Source organism: Drosophila santomea, chromosome 3R (assembly GCF_016746245.2).
Source record: "Drosophila santomea strain STO CAGO 1482 chromosome 3R, Prin_Dsan_1.1, whole genome shotgun sequence".
Taxonomy (NCBI): domain Eukaryota; kingdom Metazoa; phylum Arthropoda; class Insecta; order Diptera; family Drosophilidae; genus Drosophila; species Drosophila santomea.
In genome coordinates, this window is record NC_053019.2 from 24,152,042 (window position 1) to 24,174,296 (window position 22,255).

At 43.0% G+C, this 22,255-nt stretch overlaps 1 protein-coding gene across 28 annotated transcripts in view; it reads right to left on the reverse strand.

The window, feature by feature from the left end:
• The window catches only part of LOC120451348 (protein lap4), a 63,810-nt gene that overhangs the window by 35,807 nt on the left and 5,748 nt on the right, over nucleotides 1-22,255 (reverse strand). For 18 of the 28 annotated variants that reach the window (XR_005616374.2, XM_039634940.2, XM_039634943.2 and 15 more), the window contains exons 3-10: nucleotides 18,966-19,083; nucleotides 8,995-9,577; nucleotides 8,187-8,605; nucleotides 7,509-7,583; nucleotides 3,853-4,067; nucleotides 3,176-3,478; nucleotides 3,036-3,115; nucleotides 2,629-2,906 (exon numbers count right to left, since the gene is read on the reverse strand). Coding sequence is in view for 27 of the 28 variants with exons in the window: in XM_039634940.2 (XP_039490874.1) it covers nucleotides 2,629-2,906; nucleotides 3,036-3,115; nucleotides 3,176-3,478; nucleotides 3,853-4,067; nucleotides 7,509-7,583; nucleotides 8,187-8,605; nucleotides 8,995-9,577; nucleotides 18,966-19,083 (2,071 nt within the window). In the remaining variant the exon portion in view is untranslated. The remainder of the gene's footprint in view (nucleotides 1-2,628; nucleotides 2,907-3,035; nucleotides 3,116-3,175; nucleotides 3,479-3,852; nucleotides 4,068-7,508; nucleotides 7,584-8,186; nucleotides 8,606-8,994; nucleotides 9,578-18,965; nucleotides 19,084-22,255) is intronic. The other 10 variants (XM_039634941.2, XM_039634945.2, XM_039634962.2 and 7 more) reach the window with 1 other exon arrangement.

Here is a 22,255-nt window from a genome sequence, read left to right on the forward strand (position 1 = left end):
TCAACATGGCGGCGAAAATATTGGAAAATACGCAGTGAAATTCTTTGACCCGAACAGTCGGCTCCTCACTTCTCCTTCTCTCTTCTCCGCTGCAGCTGGCGTTTATTGCATTTTTGTTTGTTTTCTAGCGCGAAAATTCTATTTTCCCCTCTTATTTTAAGGGGGAGAGAAAACTGTCACGACTGTTGGCAGGGAGGGGGTGGGGGTTGGGAAAATTCTACTACTGGGGAGTGGTGGTTTAAACGATAAACTTAGCATGCAACTGTGAAAAGCACAAGGCCTGAGGTTCAGGGCTATGATTCCATTCGCAAAACTTAAAACATTCGGCAAGCCAAAAACCAAATCGAAAATCGTGTTTGTTTGATGCCCATGATAGAAGGAATGCCAACTGCAAATAGTTTAAATTGCTGTTTGCACAAAAGCTGCAAGAGAACAGCAAATAATAATGCATACTTTGTTACATCAGTGATGAAAAGGGCGCACCGAACAAACAAACCGGGAAACCAAACCGACAAAGAATCATACATATGTATATAAATATACAAGCACATTGACGAACACGTAACATACTGCGGAAAATTCAATAAGAATCCCATGCAATCAACGGCACAATACATAAATAATGAATGCCATTGCCTTGAGCTTATCAACGGTTTATTTATTGGGCAACATTGGTCGACTCGGACGGTGCCATTCTATTTCGAAAGTGAAGGAGGTAACCGTGCTTTAAGAATCCTGCAGGAAATGTGCACCAAATGTGTAGTAAATGCAGCTCATTGTTTGCCAAAAACCAGCAAAAAATTTATAAAAATAGAGCACAGCGTAGCGTAGAAATGTCAAAGGAATTGTGCAAATGTTGATTGTATTGCCGAAGCGGTTGCAATATCAAGCCAGAAAAATCTGTGCAAAGGCGAAGGAAATTCCGGGAAACCGGATATGCACACAACCGTACCGAACTGAACTAAACCGAAGCGAACTGAGCACACTTCTCATGTTTGCCATCTGCAAATATCCAACAGAAAACCCGGCAACGCTTGCTAGATAAACAAGACTAAATTTACTTTCAAGTAGCTCATTTTCGGGGATATGCACTGCAGCCGATATGCAAATAGGGATGTCTACTTGGCCTGGGGGCTTCGCTATTGCTTCCTTCTGTTCCGTTTCCCAACCTTGAGCACTCGAATTGACGGAGAACTGCAGCTGAAATTCAATTACGACCTCGGGCCATCATACGCTGCGTATGCGCAACGTGAGAAACTTTCCAGACGAATGACCCGCTGCCTCCTCCTCAACACCTCCACAAAGGAATTATGGCAGACAGCAGACCAAAATCGATAACAATATTCCATATTCGCTCGAGACAACAAAAACACGTAGGCAGAAAAGTAGAGTCGAAGAAAAAACATTTCACACTCTCCTCGGGAGAAGTATTTAACAATGAAATGAAATGAAGTTTCCCCTCTGCCTTTATGACTAAGTCAAGGTGTTGATATTTGCGTGTGAAGCTTCTGCTATTGTTATTGGCCAAGATCTCGGGAGTCTTGGCTATAACGCGCTCTCTGTTTTGAATGCCAATTGAGGAGCAAACAAAAATAATAAAAAACCGTATAATAACAAGTGCAAATGTACGGTGAGCTGCTGGCGAATGTAGCGCGTCTCTCGCGACGTTGACAAAACGCAAGCGTAACTGAAGAATGACTAAAGCAGGCGGCGAGTGGGCCAAACGCCCAGACCCGGTCGCAAAGTCTGGCAATTGCACTCGATGTGGGCTCCGGTCTCTGGTTGCTAGACTCTATACTCTAGTCTCTCCGGAGCTCTCTGCTCACTCTCAGTTTTCCCAGGTAGCCATACCCATATAGCCCTAGCCACATATGTGTATAATGAGGCAACTCTTTTCAGTTTCATTTGCACCGCATTTTTTTATCGCCATTCGGCGCTCTCTTTGCTTGTTTACCCTCTGCTTGGTTTGAGTGAGGTTTGCACAGTTTTTCCACTATCTCTGCTCATTTTTTATCAGCTTTTGCAAGCCGATATCGCTAGCTGATAAGCAGGCAAACACTACGTGCCTTGCCTATTTATAGGCCAGGTTAACGCTCAACTGTTGCGTGTATTTCACAAGCCCAACACGGTCTCTACACCTGTAGTATTCCGCTGGCATAACGCGCTTTTAATCGACTTGGCTCTCTTGCTAATAACCTCTCTTTTTTTTCTGCCGATATAATTATGTCGGAAGTACTGCCCCATTGATAAGGCCTAGACCTCAAAAAAAAAAAAATAAAAGAGTAGAGTGTATTTATATTTAGGTGGCGTGTGGAGAGCTGAAACAATTAAAAGGGGGCACGGGTGGTCTCTTTGTGGTTTCACTTTGCATCTAAAAAGTGGTCCAAGAGGATGCCAATTAAGTTTCCACTTCAGTGTCTGCCCGTCTGCCCCTCTACCCGTAAGGTCACCCAATTGGCAAATGAGTGAAAATTACCAGTGCCCGCCCACTTTCATATCGATTTCCCATCAATGCCTGGCTATCACCCATGCAGCACCCAAAGCACTTTGGCTGTTTTGGACACAGTTCTCGGTTCACAGAGATAGAGCAATATAAATGTAATTAATTGAAACAATTTCGGTATTTACCTGGGTCGGTGCTGGCCTCTGCTGTTTTGCCAGCCGGAATGGGCGAGAGCGAGGAGTCGAAGGGATGCTGCTGCTGCTGTTGCTGCTCCTGTTCCTGCTCCTGATCCACCTCCAGCTGCTCCTCCTCCTCAATTGGTGATGTCACTTTGCCGGACAGCGAGTGCTGCGGTGTCGTATCGTTACGCTCCTGGGAAGCTAGGGCATTGGCCAAAATTTCACTGGCCTGCTTGTCGGTTAAGTGCTGGACACGCTTGTTCTTCAGGTGATGCGGAGTGTCCCTAAGTAAGAAAAAATATAGTAAAGAATCATTATTAAAAAGGTAGAAAATAAACTACTTTTACTAACATAACAGGTGAATAGTCCAAATAGAAGATATTCGCGATTAGTTAAAGATTTAAATTGCTTACCTTCTGTGTAATTTGGGTGGCCTCTTGTAAAAGTCATCGTCTTCGCCCTCCACTTGAAAGCCCACACGGCGATCGGACTCCTAAGAAGTAAATTGAATATTTTTATAGGATATGTGATATTTGTCCATCTTGAAACTTACAAACTCATCCTCCTGCTCGTCATCATCCTGGACCTCATCACCGCCACCAACAGTGGCTGCCAATTCAGCCACCACAGCAGCCGTTGCCGCCTTCACATTGTTGGCGGTGGAGCTGGCTCCCTCTGGGCCACCCTGTACGCCGGCTGGGGCGACTATCGTCGTGGTTGGAGTGACTACACCCACAACCACTGGTTGCTTGGAATTTACACCAACGATTGGTTGCTGCACTGGGTGTGCCTGCTGCTGGTGATTGTTTGCAATGGTTCGTGTCTCGGTTGGGGTCTCGGCTAACTTGGTGCCGTTCTGGGGGGGAAAAGGGAAATTTATTTTATTTACTTGACTTTACACGACACTTTACAGCTCCTCGAGCAAAGTGCGTAAAATTAAATTCTACATAGAGTGTAAAGTGTGTGTGTAAGTTACACTGTAATTTGAATAGTTTATAAATGTATAATTGAAGAGTTAAGCAGTCAGCAATACCCAGTTAGTTTTGGTCTCTTTCTACTCAAGCTACTTAGCCTCTAGGCTTAATTCTAGGATTAGTATGCAGCCAAAACAGCATGACAACGTATGAAAGCAATCGTATATTTGCGCTGGAAAGTGCTTAGAAATCTCTTCTATCGATGGAACCAATGCAGAAGCTTAGCATTCGGATCGAATTTAGAACCAGAACTCACCTCCTCCGGAAGGGTGACCAGATTGGCGTGCTCCTCGTTCCGACTGCGCTCCACCTTCAGCTTCTGCGCCTTGGCCTTGAGATCCTTGGGATGCGGCGTGTTCTGGCGCACGAAGGGCGTGTCCTTCTCCTGGGTGGCCTCCTCCGAGAACTTGACCACGGTGCGCGACGGTTCGCGCTCCTCGAATGGCTCCGAATCGGATTCCAGGTCACGGGCTGTTTCAGGGGCAAATCAAACGAATTCCATTAGCATATAAATCAACAGTGCAACGAGGTGTTTTGTGGGGTTCAAAATGGCAAATGGATTAGTGAACTGCATGCTCATGCACACACTTTTAATACGTAGTTGTTGGGATATACACATATGTATGTATGCAGATATAATATATATGAAATATATGTATACAACGATATTTATTATATACAAACGGACTTATATTCAAAACGCTTAATGGTCTACGCTTTTGGTTTTGCACAAATCAATAAATAAACCAACCATTAAAACTACGAGCTGGCAAACCACTATTTTTGGACGCCGCAGCGTAAACATTTCGGCAGGCAGTTTCTGCTGGCCAGATTTGCTGGACCAACCAAGTCCACCGGCTAATCCATCAAGCGCTTATGAGAAGTGTGCGCGCCGTAAATTTTTCACACCACAATCACGGGTAAACAACATAAAAGTTGCAACATGTGGGGGCAGGCAGGCGGCAATCAGTGGTTACCACCCTCCACCCAAGAATCTCGGATACCAAACCCCCAACTGACGGCCAATCAATCTATCTACGCAGCAAGTGCAGGGGATGGATGGCTGTTGCGGCAATAAACAAATGCAAATCACCGCTTTTTCGAGGCAGGAAGTGCCACTGGTTGAGCCCCAAGTAGCTGCATCCACAGTCACAGTCACAGCCGCCGACACAGCCACGATTGCTGAATGTCCGGTCCGGCGCAGTCGTAACTTACAATCGTTACCGATTTTAGCATAGGCAAACAAATTCAGTGGCCCCCCAGTGGGGAGTCCAAGTAAAGTAAGCACCAAGATGAAGATTTATGCAAATAGAAGACGACTTGTAATGGCAATGACAATAATAAGAGGCCATTTCGTGTCGGGTGCTCCGCATTTAAAATTATTTCCTCTTGTTTTTCTCGAGCCGAGTAGTCCCATGACTTTAATTGGATAATTTGAGCATAGCTTACATGGCACTAAGATGTGCGGGGAAAACAATAATGGCGACGTGATCTTGAAACTATTCACACATTCATCCAAATTGGTTGAGTTATGTGTGCTATTTGTGTGTCCACTTAATCCGTCATTGACCATTGATCGGTTGATCGGTTGCGAAGTTACCAGACAAGTTGTTCTCCAAATATGCTGATGATATACGGCTATTTATAGGCAATCGCATAGGCCAAAACTCGTTTCGAAGCCAAATAACAGTTACAATATCTACTTATACATTCATTTCGATTGGGAAGCAACTACGCCACAGAACCAAAACCACAATAGCAACATTGGTAACAACAAATACAGGTTGAATCATGCGGCACTCAATCAGTGAATGTCACAGTGAAGATTGGTGATAAACGAATTCAGCTCTAGGCTAGCTAATTTACATATCTACAGGTAATAATTTAACCAATTTAATTGGATTTTAAAACAAATAAGCACAGAGGTTTAAATTTTATGTACAATGTTACAAGGAGTTCACTGACAGGAATTTAAACGGGTTTTTGAATCAAGAAATCTACCTAGCGATGTCCTACTGTAGCCCCTGTGACAGGCCATTAATCAACAGTTAGTTTTGGTGGCATACACACACGTACCACATCGAAACAAGCCGGGCGATTAATATTATTAACCAACGCAGCGTCATACACATAATTACATTGCTCGGCGATCTTGCCCCAGTTTTTTTTTTTTGTTTTTAAAGCGGCCCGCTGCCACGCCTTGCTCATATGACGTCACACGCGTTGACATCACTCAAGTGCCACAAAATGCTAGGGCCTTATACCCTGGATGTTCCATGGGAGAAACATGGATACGATATATGGTCGGAAGATGAAACGGTAATGGATCTTTGGTACTAGCAGCCAACAACAAACAAATCGTCTATTTGCCCGCTTTGATCTGGCATGCTGCCACTGGTGGGCAGCTAAGACTGCTCAATTCGGGGGCAAAATAGATGCCAATCGCCAGCCAATCCCCAGTCCAAGTGGTTTTTTTCCAGGGTGTGGGAACCAGCGGCAAAAAACGGCACTGATCGGCGATGGGAAACACGCATGGGCCGTCAAATGAATGGAATATAAACACAAAATAATAACATAATCAAATCAAACAAGCCAAATCGAACACACTTTTATCATCCATCGCGCAACGTTGCGCGTGTGAGAGTATTCTCAGTCACTATATAGAAAACATATATTCATGTTTTCCAGCCAACGCCCGGTCCTGAGACACCCAACTTATAAGAAAAACCAAATAAAAAAAAAAAAATAACAACTTGTTGTCATGACGTCATTTTCGGGTGTTGGAGAAAACCGGTTAGTGTTTTTGTTTCAAACACTCAACACAGGCATTGTCAATGCCGACTGGCTTTTGGCCAGACCAAGATGCGTTTCCAAAACCAAAAGTGTAGCTGAGCTGCGATGCTAACGTCTACGAGGAACCCAAGTGAATGGGGTTATGGTGGTTAAAATGTCAACCGGAATGGGTGTTAGGTAGATTGCTTAGGTGTGTGGTATGCTATTAGATCATTGGCTTCATTCGGTTTAATCGGTTTTTTATTCGGAACTAGTTAACTTTCTATTCAAAACATTCGTAACCAGAAAGCATTAAAGTATAAGTTCTAAGCTTCACATTCAAAACAAAGCGGGCATGCAAATGCTTAGCGGTCATGCTTCAAGTATGAAGTGGGCCAATATAGTAGAGTTTAAACTGATAACAATTGAATTTAAAATTTATTTTCCAACGTAACTAGTTTTCTAAACCAAAACGAGCAACTCTACTAACGGGTGTTTTTTTTAGAGGTATAGAACTTTAAGTTGGCATTACTGTTCAAGATGGCGACCGATTTAACAGCTGTCAAGTGATTTATTCTCAGTTTGGTTTGGCAATTCGTCATGCGTGCTTACAAAATCCAACTCGTGCAAGAATTGAAACCAAACGATCATCAAGCAAGGCGTAGATTCGTCGAATGGGCCCAAAACGAGATTGCTGTTGTTCCCGATTTTTCATAAGCCTCCAAGATCTTGTGATTTAACACCGCTAGACTACTTTTTGTGGGGCTATGTAAAGTCATTGGTCTATGCGGATAAGCCACAAACGCTAAACCATTTGGAAGACAACATTCGCCGTGTTATTGTCGATATACGGCCAAATGTTGGAAAAAGTCATTGCAAATTGGACGTCCAGATTGGACTACATCCGAGCCAGCCGTGGCGGTCATATGCCAGAAATCATATTTAAAATGTAATGCCACAAGATTATCTTTCATGTCAATAAAATTCATGTCAATCGAATAATCCATCGTTGTTTTATTGCAATTTAAAGTTCTATACCTCTAAAAAAAACACCCTATATATGGACTTGTTAACTGTACAAGGCAGATATAGCGTGTATTTTTATTGATACTAACAAAGAAGGTAATACTCAACGCAAACCTTTTTGCTGATAACTGAAGAATTCCGTCGAATCAAATTTTTCGCTTGATCTATAAAGCGTCATGGGTGGATAGTCTTTGATTGGATTGGATTGTATTGGATTGGATGAACATAAAATAGAGGGTGAGTGGAGTGCAAATGTTGGAGGGAGCGCGTGACGTGGCGGAATGCAAAGAAAATAATCGAAATCAGTATAGAACAGAATTATGGAAAAAGGTGCTCTTGCTGCAGCACGATTAGAAGATAAATTTAGTCACAAATATAGGTGAAAACTTGCTGGGAGTATAACATTGAATTGAAAATTTAAAGATTTGCCGAAAGTTTTGTATACATTTATTCTATTGGGTTCAGTTCACCCAATAAGATTGGGCAAGTTATACAAACGTACAGAGCTTGGGATAGCGCTCGTTTGTTGGCGATGTTTGCTCACTTTGTGCGGTTTATCTTATCGCGGAAATGCGAGCATAGATGGAAGATATTGCACAACGATACGGGGGCTGGGGTTCTGGGTATTGTGGAATCTATGTCAGGTGCTGATAAGGGCACATAACTTGGCCAAATTTGGCCCACCGCGAGCAGACAGCGCCAAATGTGGAGCAACCTTTAACCACTGTGGTGGTGGGTTAAACCACAGGGCCATTTATACGTACAGCTCGGTGCTGACTCATCCAAACTCACCTGGGGTAATTGGCTGGTATTCCTGCTGGGGCAGCAGATAGCACGACAACACCTGTTCGCCCGTCTCCGCATCCGTGTCCGGCTGAAAGGTGAGCAGCGGCTGTGACTGATTCTCCGACAGCCAGACGGCCTTCAGCTGCAGATTGACCAGCGAGTAGGGCAGATACAGCAACTGATTTCCGCTCACATCGAGCACATGCAGCACGGTGCAGTTGCCCAACTCTGGCGGCAGCTTCTTCAGCTTGTTGTCCCGCAGACTCAGCACGCCCAGATTGGCACACTGACCAATCTCCAGGGGCAGGTACTCCAGGGCATTGCGGTCCACGTTCAGGTTGCTCAACTTGGTCATCTGGCCAATGGAGGCGGGCAGCTCGGAGAGGAAGTTCTCGGTCAGTATCAGCTCCTGCATGTTCTCGCAACTATGGTAAAATAAGACAGTTTGTATACATAATAAATTTTAAATATTGAACTTAAAATATTTGTTTGCAAAGCACGGTATTATAAGTTGTGTTTCTATTTTTAGATACAAACAAGTATTTTGTTTGGGCCTGGCAAATGTTGTGGTATAACCACGATAAGATAACCAAACGTTATGAACCAGAAAAGCGAACTGTGTGGATTTTTCATTGTAAGAGGTTCCAATTACACGATTTATACTGGCTTCTACTTTATTTTAAATCTACTATATTTTAAATCTACTATATTTTAAATCTACTATATTTTAAATCTACTATATTTTAAATCTACTATATTTTAAATCTACTATATTTGAAATCTACTATATTTAAAATCCACCTATATTACTTACTTTCCGAGCGTATCGTTCAACCGCTGCAATCGATTCTGATCCAGTTTCAGGATGGTCAGTCGGCTCAGCTTGGCAATGCCATCGGGCAGTGCCTCGAGCAGATTCTGGGCCAGATCGAGGTCCGTCAGGCTGACCAGGCCGCTGATCTCGTTGGGCAGCTCCTCCAATCGATTCTCGGAGACATCGAGGTAGGTCAGTTTGGTTAGAAGTCCCAGCTCCGGCGGCAAACGCTGCAGCTGATTGTGATCCAGCCAAAGCTCGTGCAGACCGGGCAGATATCCCAGATAGGGTGGTAGATCCTCGATTTCGTTGTCGCCCAAATCCAGACGCTTCAGCTTCGTCAGCTGGCTTATTGTCTCGGGCAGGTGCTTGAGCAGATTCTCGCGTAGCTCCAGGGATTCCAATTGGGTTAGGCTGCCAAAATCCGCTGGCAATGTGGTGAGCGACATGTCGTTGAGGCCCAGGACGGTCAGGTTCTTTAGCTGGGAGAAGCCCGAGGGCAACTTGGGTATCGGGTTCGAACTGAAATCGGCCACCTGCAGGCTCTGCAGATGCTTGATATCGTCGGGAATGTCGGGTATATCTGGTATAAAAAAAAAAAAAAGGAAGAAAACGGTAAGAAGGGAAAACATATTGTTTACTGATTGCTGTTATGGCTTTTCAATGAGCCAAAGCCAAGCTCGTTGGTTATCGGGTTACACATTTCTATCTGCTCGGCTGATTGACTTGCTCACGCATGAATTGCTCCAAAGGGCCGCGTTAATATATTAATAAATTTGCTATAAATATTCCATGGGACCCACTGGGCGAGAGATTTCCGCATATGGCCTTGTCACTGTCTATCAATTCAGTTTTTCACTCTTAAAGCGCACGATTTTCATTTGGCAGTCTGACATTTTTGTTGTGGAACAACAATTAAGTTTTACACATATGTACAATGTACATGCATATATGGAGCGGAGTTTCAACCTCTTTTGGCCAAGGATTTCGTTATTATTGTTTGGCTCCGCGCTGATAGAGCGAGACGAAGCGTAAAATGACAAACGAAACTTGTTGATCGAATAAATTTTTCGAGCTGCCAAAGCGGAAATGCGCACGCAAAGGACCCGGAAAATGGGAAATGGGAAAACAGGAGGTAAACATGTATGTGTGCGCTGTTTACCAGCACGCCCACAAAAGCTTTTCCACCAGCGCCTCGTATAAAAGCCACAAAACTGGCAGCAACAGCAACGGCAAAAGCAAAACGACAGGTGGCAGTAGGTGTGGGATGGCCTCAAGCCTTTTCACCACTGTTTAAATTGACCCAGATACATTGGGGAAAAAACACTTGTACACCCCCGGAAAAGCCAGAAGAAAAGAACGAAACCGAACGAAACATAAACGAAAACAGTAACGAAACCAAACGAAACGAAACCAAACGGAACACCGCCATCGTCATCGGTCAACGCGAACTGACTTGCCCCATGTGTCCACATTCAATCCAACTAATACGACACGTGGGACCGACCCGTAACGCGAACTCGCCGCGACAGGCCAGCACAACAACATGACGGAAATGAGGGGGGAAATGTGTGTGCTGCTGGTGTCCTGCAGGCAGGACATGCTCGAGTTGTATGGGCCACACAATAGCAGCAGAAGGAGGAGGAGTAGCGAGGCTGTGACCTCGAGGCAATCGGCGGATGTGGCCAGGCATAGAGCCCCATTTTACTGGGAATGTCACCAGTTGTGGCAGGTTGCCGATAAGCTATTTATTTGCAACTGCATTGCTACTTGCCCCATTGCCATATTCACATATTGCCATATTGCCACACAACCACATTGCTGCAGCACGAGCAAGAGCTGCTGCTGCTGCTGCGGCAGTCTTTAATTAAAAATTATATAAAAATATAAACCGACATTTATCGTTATGTTTCTGCAGCCAGGCATTGTTGTGCTGCATTGTGTGCAGTGGCAGCAGGCCTTGTTCATGGCCTTGAATGTGCTGGCCAATTATAGATACTACAGTTGAACAACTGGCAACACCATCTGCTGTGTGGGAAAGCCTTGTGTTTTGGCTTTATCAATTTGTGTCAAAGTTTCATTTCCAAATCAAATCAGTTGGATTTAAATGCAAAATGGAGAATTAAGGAATTTTGGTTGTAGGGCCAATTTGCAATTGCAGTAGTGTACCAGTTATTGAAGTTCAACTGTTTATGCAATTTTGCATCACGATCCTTGGCAATCTGCTCGTGCTCTTTCGAAGGCCTAAAAGCTTTTTGGCGCAGCAAAAACAGCAGCAGCCCCACACATCCGTCAATCCGTCAAGCAAAACACTCAAAATTGGATCCCGCCAGTTGCAGACAAATGGACGCAGCAAGGCGCTTTTCCTACCTCGCCCATCTCCATCCTCCACGCCCAGGAAAATCCACATCCACACGGAGGGGCAGCAATTGGGAACATATGGCTGCCACACAAAACAGCACAAGATGCTCAGCTGTGCCGCACAGTTGGCGGTCATTAGATCAACGGCGGTGACAAACAATTCGTTGACCTTTAACACACAGTCACACACACACAACAGTTGGAAAAAGAAGAGAAAAAAAAAACATTGAAATAGAATTGGGACACTTGGGACCCTACATTTGGAAACTCATTTGGAGACGGGAAATTAGAGGAAATGCTGGGTGTGTCGGCACAGTTGGAAAATGGAGTCCGGAATTGTAATCAATTTGTGCAATTATGCAATAAAGGCGCGGCGGCGCCCTACAAAGAAACGGAAAATGCCCCCAAAAATGTATTTAATTTGTTTATCACATATTTTATCGTTATGAAGTGAGGGCACCCCAAAAATAGACCCCCGCAGTCGGGAACAATGCGGTAGCGAATTTGGCATTTTAAAGCGCATATAAATTTCAACACACCAGACAAGATCAATGAAGAAGAACTGTGCCACGAACATATATACTCATTTATAACAAAAAAAAAAAAAAAAAATTACCGAAATTAAGGCATCAAAAATAAAACAAGCCATGCGAAACGTCAGCAAACAACGACGACATCGCAAATCGGGAAGGGCAAAAAGAACAAAAAAAAAAAAATAGAAATACACATATGAAAATTCTTTTCAATGTCATTGAACGAGCAAAAATTTTAAGAGCACGCTGTGTGTTAAATGTGAATCTGAAATGTGAAATGATTTGTCAGTATATCAAGGCGACCCAGACAGAAAAGTGGGAGGTGTGTTGCTATCGAGGTCACCGCCATACATCTTCCTCAATGCGAGCAGCACTTAATGAAGATGATGTCGAGGATGCATATTTCACGAGCTCTCGAAGGGAACGAGCAAAGGGTGGAATAAGAAGTAAAAACCTCCATCCAGGGCCTTTCAATTTGCCTTGCATCATTGGGAAAAAAGGAAGAAAACAAAAAGTGGAATCCCGATTCAATGGCTCGGTTACGTTTTAATCCCCAGCACTCGGCATCCGTTATGAGTTGCCATGGCACGTTGCCATTTCGCTTATTGCATGCATCCAAAATGATGAAAAGGTTCCCTCTCCAGGACCTGCTAGTTGGGGCGCCATGCCAAGCCAAGTCCTTGTTGTCACCGCCATCGTCATCGCCATCGCCATCCCGACATCCCGACTTCCCTGCAATTTTATGGCTGCCATTGTTGAGAGCAAATCCCTAAGCGTCAACAGGGAAAATGGCTTTCCGCCACCACAATTCTCGTTCAACCTGAGCGTCGTCTTTGGTGGCAGAGCCAAGGGCACAGCCATCGCCTCTTCTGTGCAGCCATTTCAGCTATTTTATAGTCCCAATTGTCTAGTTAAAGGTGTCTGATTAAAGTGATTGCATCTAAAGTAATGCAACTCGCATTTCCCTGCAGGTTCAACTGGCATTTGTAACCAAAGAAATCAGTATTTTCAAAGGAATACTTTCATAAAAGAGCTACCTCCTTTATAATATATTATTGTACATACATAAGTACATACTTGTAAAAGCAAGTTTAGATATTTTTCAGCTACCATCCATTAGATTTTCTAAAAAGCCCCATCTAGCTAAGTCTTAGCAATCTGCAGTTTCCATCACTGATGGCACCCCGGGATGATTGCCACATCGCCTGCAGAAGCCCAACTGCACTGAGCTGGGATCAGATGAGATGAGATGAGATGAGATGAAACGGCAGGAGGTGGATGGGGAGATGGGGTGGTGCTGTTCAGATTGTGATAAGTAAATGACTCTTAATTGTGGCAAAAGATGCGACTATAATGATGATGATGGGAGGAGGCATCAACGATTTTAAAGCGCAACAGGTGCTTTTAAAGTGCATTAAAAACGGAATTAACGAGCGCATATGAAGTGTATTTGACTAAAGCTTTTAATTCAGATTCAATTAGCAAGCAAACAAAGAGCCTCAGGCATTTTTACTGAGTGGATGGGTGAATAGGTGGGTGGCTGGTTGGCTGGGTAGATTTAATGACTGTTTTACGCTCGTTAGGCAGGCAACAAGTTTAGGAAAAGCCCCCGACAAGATGAACACAGATGCGTCCGCCCCGAAAACCATTCACTCCACAGATTGAGCACATCTGCAATTGACATTTTGAGCCTGCGATGGGTTTGGTTTACCGAGTCATTTGGTAATCAATTTTCCGCGGCTCCTAATTTAATCAGAGTCAGAATAATTTAACCTTAACCTTTGGCCACCTGCGACACTCGGTGAATATAATTTCAATTAACTAATTGCCAGCTTAATCCGTGCAATTAGCTGTTCAACTAGTAGAAATACCTTTTTTTTTTTGTTTGGCAAATGTAAGTGCACTATTCAACATAATTATATCGAGGATTATCTGTTTACTAATGGCCAATAAATCCGTGCACTCAATCGATTGAAATCTCATTTGTAGAACTACTTTAGATGAGCTTTATTGGTTTGGCAAACATTCCTGCATAATTATCAACCAATTAACATGGTAATGTTAATCGCGTTTTTATACTTTTGTACATGAATGCATTTACTCGAAAGTCGAAACATTCTTACAGCATATACTCGTATGAATGTACCACCCTCTTACAGATTTGTTTGCCACATTTATGTTTGTTGTTTTATGCTTTTCGCCAACTCAATTCTGTTGTCGGATCGCTGTTGCCAAGTCAGACGAGGGATTCACTTTTGATTTGATTTGTTGTTTGTACAAGCTCGTTGGATGGCCGCCTGCTGGCCGAGTAGTTTTTAATTGCTCATCCCCTCGTGACGTCAATGGGCTCCAAAGACCGACACGATCGCCAAATAAATCGAGTTGGGAATGGGAATGGGATGGTGGAGCAGAGGGCAGCAAATCGACAGTATTGAATAAAATGGGCCGACGTGAGAAGAAATGATTTTTCAATTTGCGCTGATTTTTCCCCTCTGACATTTTGATTTAGTTTTTGTTTAATGCTATTAATTATACAATTCCACCTTCACCTCTTACTCCTCCTCCAACTGACTGTCCATCAGTCCGGCACTCTTCAATTTGTTTGTTTGTTTAGAGTACATTGAAATGTTCCCATCACTTGGCGGTTGCTCTCGGCCCGCTTTGACTTTGGGCCAGCAATCGCCGTTTGGCGAACTTCCTACAAAGTCATGGACTCTAATGGCCTGCTGCTCGTCCAAGACCACGACAAAGCTTTGATTTTTGCCTTTGTTCTCGCTGGCCCCGATTCTTCTTCCTCCCCCTTCCTTCTTCTTGCTAATTCTTTCAGCTTACACTTATAAAAAAAATTGCTGAAAAGTTGCAGTAGTATTTGGTCACCCGCTTTTACTATATGACTATCTAAGTCAAAAGTCAGTATCTCCTAATAGGTCAGAAATTGTTATATTTAAAATATATTTTTGAAGTATATTTTTCCATCTCTTAATAGGTTTTTCTTTTGATGCCTTGTCCAGGGTCGTCTTCGGCTTATTTTTCTCGTACTTGTGCCTAAACTGTGTGTGTGAAAGTGACTGCACTTGGAACCTGGGGACCCAAGCTCCGACCGTCTCCAAGAACAACAAAATGAGCACGCCACTCGAACAGAGGCGCCGCGATTTGTTTTTTATACTTTTTTCGCATTATTATTTATTTAGTTTTTTTTTCTGTTTGTCGCGCGCACTTTAACTTTGACCCAGTTGACGCCCCAATTGCAACATGTAGTGAGAGAAAACAGCAAACAGCAGGAAAGATGACACACATTTTGACAGAGAAATGCAAGAAAAGGTGAAACAAGTGTCATACAGGGCCTAAGGGCATGACTTTCAAATGGCATTTAATTGAGTTTGTTTTCGAGTTTGGCCATTCCGACAATGGTTTCCAATCAGCTTTGGGCAAATAGTGTTTCCCACAGGGCAAAATCAGCTAGAAAAGCTGACAGCACACAAGCTGATTAAAAAGCAGGCAGTAAAAGTCAGTACTTCCACTCTAATAACTAACTAGAAAGCAGATGTTTGAGTGAAATTCCAGCTGGATAAATCGGGAAAAATCAAATTTAATATTTTAGCAGGCCCCAGTGATGCACTGCAATTTGTACGCCTAAACAAAGCGAATCCAATCGCGGCGACATTACATTGCAAAAATTAGAGTCCAGCGACTAATTCTCACAATTCTATTGTTTGTTATTTTCGCTGGCAACCAAAAATAATAACGAAATCGCACAAATAAACCCGGCTTGGCAACTGCACCGCATTTGGGGGCACTGAGAAAACATGAATTTTTGGTTACTTAATAAACAAAACACGGCTGGAAAACAGCTCTCCATAAACGGAAAAACTGCAAGGCAAGCGAACAGCAAAAATATTATATATGTGAGGTATATGGCGTCGAAATAGAAAACGCAATAAGCAAATAAACAAACAATTAGCAGGTTGTTGCAAAGAAAAATGAAAAATAGTATATCAGCAGGCGGCGGCGTCGAGTGAGCCCTTTTAGCTCACCTTTCGTAAGCGGGTCAACTTGTCATAATGATTTACGTGCAAAACTAGCGACTACCAACAAATGACACCTGTACTTGCGAGCACAGTGGCGGGCAAACTTATAGCAACACCTCTACAGCAGTTCAATTAAAATGATTCAACCAATCTGTATTTACAGTGTGCGATTGCCCACGTTTATTGCCCATATGTTTACTCAAACCGTTTACATATTTAAGTCAGTAAAATTAGATGGTCTTAGACATGAACTTTTTGAGATATTTTAAGATACCCGTATGTTGTATGTTCTTGACTATGTTCTGTTTTGTTTATTCTGCCAGTGAGCGATTGCTATTGTTCTGCGCTCAGCTGTGTCCATAGAAACGCACCCACAAACACAAACACAAACGCAAACACAAGTACACCCACAGAAATCCACTAGAGCCAGGGGAATTTGTGTTTTTATTAGAATTGTTATTATTGCCGTCGCTTGCATACAAAATGCAAATGCACCGCGCCAATGTCGCGTACAAAATTCTATTGTCAAGTGCAGTTGGTCTCGAGTGTTTGGCTGTTTGTTGTTGCAGCTGTTTTTGTTGTTCCTGCTATGCTTTGTTGTGTGGTTATTGTTGGTGTTGGTGTTGGTGTTGGTGTTGCACTGCACTGCAAAATTTGCGGCCAGAACGTCCATTGTTGTGGCAAACTGCAGCTGGCAAAGCAGCCGCATACCAAATCGAGCTGGCTAATTTGAGCCAACATAGAAAAAAAAAAAGCGACATGAAAATGAAAAATGATGTAAAAAAAAAAAAAGAAAACAAAAAACGAAGTGCAACTCCCACGCGAACCTGAGAAATACAATTTTCATGCGGTTGGCAATAAGAAAATGTGCATGGAAAATTACATAGAAAGGTGTACGCAAACTTTTACAGCACCTGTGCCGCCGTGTGCTCGTGCCCAAGAGGTTCAATAAAATGTGCACTTAAGCGCCGCAGGAATTGAATGTGAAAGGCTTTCCCCGAGGGAGACACCAACCCTCGCCACCCCACCCACACATAAAAGCCACATTCTCGCTTTGCAAATAGAAAGCATGATGCTCACTGAATAACTGAACAAGACTTTTGAATACCATAATTCGCTGATCGACTTATCGCTCTTTAACGACCATTAATCACCGATCCCTGCCTAGCGGATAATCTCAACCAATTCGATCCTAACGTGGGCGGCCTTTCACCAAGAGCCCAGAGGAAAATCCAGCTCAGATTTCAACAGCAATGCCAAACTGGAACTGGGTACGAACCCATTCACTTGGTGGAGCTATAAGTTTGTGGTCATTTGTGGGTCATGTGTATAAACGGCAAACTGCCAGCACTAAACTGCATAATCAGCAAAACAACAAGCTGAAGTAGTAAACCAAACACGAACCGCCAAAGTCATATTGAAATCAGCGAAAATTCAGGTAACGAGTGCAGTCAACCTGGCCAAGTGCACAGAAAATTCAATTTAATATTACAAGTGAAAGGTCTTTTCTATTAATTCAATCAAGTGAAGGAGTAATAAAGTACTAGATCTCTAATTTAATATAATAGAAGGAAGTTTCATTAAATTTCATTTAATTAAGGAATTTTGATTGACTATGAATACTTTTGAATATTTTTTCGTTGTGTATTAATACGATAGCCTCGAAAAGTTGCTGATTTTCGTTTTGCGATCAAGTGAAACTGAAACCTTTGGACGGAAATGGGAAGCGCCCCGTCGACGTCATTGTCTATAATGTTATTTCAGGGGCTGTGAATGAATGAGTATGATTCGTTCGGTATTCGTAAGCAGTTGCGTTGCCATGGATATTGTCAAGTGGAGGGGATTTCAGTTTGAAAAGCGGGTTGGCCTGCCCTGCAGTTGATTTGCTTATTCAAGTTATATTCTGAATATATATATTTTGTTTCCATTTAATATAATGCGTATGCGTATGCGTCGCGTCGCGTCTCGTCGCTTGAAGAGCTGCACTTGACTCCAATTACGGGTTTCTGTTTACGGATTTATGCTCGCTTGAGCGGAAAATGCATATACTCGTACTCATACGAGTATGTGGGGTTATGCCGCTGATTGAGTCGGTGGTTCTGCGGGATGGTGTGCTCGTTTATATCCGTATATCTGCATCTATGTGGCAGAAGTTTCGCTCGGGAAAAGTTATTAAAAACCCCAGCTGCATCTTCTTTGTTTGACGAACAACTTGTAAGGAAACAGGGAATGAGCAGCGGCAATACGGATGTTGCATGCGCCAAGAGCGATAAGACAATGCAATTGTTTGCACTTAAATTGAGTTTAAAGTCGCTGAAAGTCTATAATACACAGAGCAATTTAACAAGATAAAAGCACAGGAAGAGCACTTAAATCGAAAAAAGTGAACAATACTGTGTAGGAAATAAATGACTGCAGAAGGTATTAGAAGGTTTGGGGGTTTTTCCGAATAAATGGACAGAGCTGATTTATTATTTATTATTCATTATTATTATTATTCATTAACTAGTTGATCTTTAATTCGACCCTATATTTAATATGCTATGATTTTATATTTTTCTTCTCCGTTTGATTTAATCTAGCGCAGTTTATAATTAGTTCGCAAGAAGAGCTACAATAAAAAAAACCTTCGTTTGACAGCTTCGCATTTTTCATAATTAGGTTGATCAGCCCACAACATGGGGGAAAGCTGAATGCGTCATTTAATATGCTGATTCAGTTGCAGGCTCATCAATCCCGACCGCAGATAAAAACCCATTCCAATCAGTGGCACGGAGGCAATTATTATCATATGCAATTGTTGCCACACATCAGTGGTATCGCATGTGGCACTCGATGTATGTATATATCCGTCACTCAATCATTCCATCATTCAATCATTCAATCACTGCAATCAACGGACACGTGCTGTCCATCTAGCCGAAAAAAGAAAATCTACATTTTCCAAATCTATAGTCCATCAATGTCATTTAGAGCATCATGAGCACTTGTTGCATGTTTATGGGGCGTTTTTTCATCGTTTTTGTTGAAGGCGGATTCTTGAACTTACCATTGCGTGAAACGTCAAGCTCGACGAGATTTTCAAAGTTTTGTATATCCGGCGGCAGGCGGCCAATTTCATTGTCACTCAGTCCCAGCTTTCTCAGGCGATGCAATCTGAAGAAATTCTGCAAGCACGGAGAAGAAGAGAAAAAAAACAAGATTTAGACCTCAGCACGACTCGTAGACTCGGGAGCCTTTTGCAAACAAAGGCCAATGGATTGCAACTCAGTTAGTTCGTTTTCGTGGTCATAAATCTTTAGGGGGTTGTCATTTGTTAGTGCCGTGACCCGTCCAAACAGTCAGTTTACCATTAGAATCCTCCATTTTGGCCAGCTTTTCTCCTTTCGACCCGGCTATCCCAGCTATCCAGCTATCCAGACAGACAGAAGACATGTCGCCAACAATTCATTTATGAAAATCACGACTTCGATTCGAATTTCGAAATAAATTATGTTGGCACTCCACTCGGCAACTTTCCAAAGTGAAGGGAAGCCCAGTAACCAAAAACCAATATAAAAACCCAAACCCAAATCCAAATCCAAACCAAAATACCCATACCCTGACCTTCCTGCAATGTGGAGTAGTACTCATCTCTGCAGGAAAGAAAGTTGCGCCCCCTACTGACTCACTGAGTCATAGACCTCAAGGTTAACAGCCGCTGCTTTTGTTCTGCCAGCGCGATTTTTATCGGCCATTGTGGCTGGGTTCTTTACTTGAGTTCACTTTGTGCCGAGCCCCAAAGAGCAGTCGCCACCAGAATAATGAAAATAATTCGTAGTTCTGGCCGTAAAGTTTATTAAATTCTTTCTATTTTCCCTCTTTTTATTTTTGTTTTCTAATTTTTTGTTGCGTTCTTTGTTTGGGCCACATGACAATAGAAGTGCTGGTCGTGTGCTGGCCAAGTGCTGGAGTTGTTGACCCAGTTTTTTGGGGCACCGAGCAAGCGAATTCCGTACCTCAGCCAAGAAACACTAGCTCTGGACATTTACGGTCACACAAATCGAAAGGAATTTTGGGAACGGCCAACCATAAATCCATTTTGATTAAGACACAGCAAAATGATTTATGAAACCACAACTTTTTAATTTGCACAAGAACGTCTGACATATGTCATAGGTTGAAAGATATCTTAACTATTTTTAACTGACAATCGTGGTGAGTCAATAAAACTTGCTATCATTAATATATTTCATTTCAATAGTTAATAGTAATTATACCATAACAAACATAAGGTACAACACTCAGCATGATTACATGGAAAAGTCAATGTCAGAGAAACCACCATGCAATGCAACAATGAATAAGGGGCTTTTATTTTAAAGACAAAGCGGCTTAGACTCCATCAGTGTCAGCTGCATTGCTTTTGGCCACCTACAATGGCCAGATTTCGTTTGCTATTTATGCACAGAAAAGCAGAAAAAGCGAAAAGCCTTTCAACAAATCATGCGTCAAAAAGTTGCAACTGTCAGCGACAAAGGGGCAACGAAAAAAAATGCAGGAAGACAGGCAGTCCGTCCGAGCAGGCCAAAAAAAAAAAATACAAAAAAAAACGTAACTTGCATATGAAAATGGCCCACAAAAGGGGCACAAAAAAGGGGGTGGTGGTGGTGAATGGCCGAGAGACAAAAACGAGGACAAGGCATGACGACAATAAAAATGAATGCGAATTGTAAACTTTTCGCCAAGTGCTGGTCACAAAAGATACTTTTTGTTTTTGCCACCCAACCAACCAACCAACCTATCAAGCAACCTACCAAGCAACAAAAGCCCACGCTGCAACTCGGGCTTGTTGTATGTATCTTGGCCATAAATTACCGGCCGGTCTGCCGGCCGGCATATACTCACATATAGCCATCAGTACGAGTGCAGAGTACAGAGCACAGAGTAGCTAGCATGGAGGAGTACTACCAGTTTGTCTGCCACTCAAGCGCACATACAGATAGATACAGATATGGTAGACTCAGTCACTCACTCACTCACTCGGCAGCACACTTTTACTATTGTATCTAGTCGGAGCAGGCGCACAGCAAGTGCTAGGTGGTCGCTTTTAGCCAGGCCAAAAACATAGCCACCACACAGCCAGCAGTTCGCAACAGAGGTTCCGAGGTTGCATCACAGAGAGCAGACAAGTTGCTGCTTGCTAGTTGCGGGTTGCTGGTTGGTGGCTGTTTGAGCTGCATCATCAACATCATCATCATCATGTGCATAATTCGATTTCTGGACCGGCTACTACATATCTCGAACGCGCAGAGAGGATGGCTATAACAAAAACAATTCAATTTGCCATTGTTAAAAGCCCGGTCGGAAAACCAATTTGCGCTGCCTAAGAGCCAACCTAATAGACTCTGATGGCTCCGAAATTCGAAATCCGGAAAATGGAATCCAGGGTCCAGATTCCAGAATACAGAATTCAGTGCAATTGCACTGAACCATGACCCGTGAGTGGGTGGGGGGTATGGAAATGCGCGCTTCGTTGCTCGCCAGCAATTTTTTAATGTGTCCCAGTATCTGCAAGTGTAATCTGCCAAAGTCAAAAGTATCTGGCCCACTCACACAACGCACATACGGCTATATATCCATATATCTATATATGCACATGGCCGTATAGTCGCAGTTGGCAAGTGGTGTGTGCATGTTGCAAATGACTAGGCGCCCAGAAAACGCTGTACAATCGCGTACGAAACGGGTTCTAGATACATTTTTCGGCACGGATATATATCTGAACTGAACGCATCTACAGCCGCCGAAAGCAGCTGAGCTAGAACCAGCCAACAACACAGAAAAACCTACTGTAGAGACAGACAGACAGACAGACAGCGGCAATTATGTGCAGAGCTGGAACTGAAGACTGCGACTACGTTTAGTATTTCACGCCGCACTGGAGATACAAAATGCACGGGGAAAAATCTCTATGCAAGTCTTCAAAAGATTCGATATAATTTCCATCCCTTATTGGCACTTTTACTTTGTGGTTAAGGCCTCCACTCATTTTCCTATTCAAATGTACATTTATTTTTGTGATTTTAGCTGCAAATGAAACCTTGTCAGGGAATTTTTTTCACTGCCAGCAGATACACGGATACAAATGGCTGCCGGTGCCTAGCCACTGCAACAGTAACAGCCACAGAGGAGTCGAAAAATATACAAATATGTGTAATCGTCGAACAAACAAGACACGAGCTTGCGAGCTTCTCCAGTGGCATCCGCAGAAGGAATGGGATTCGGAATGGTAGTCGGAATCGAAATTGGAATCGGAATCGCAATCGCTGTAGTGTCTAGCTTGGTGTATCTGGGCGC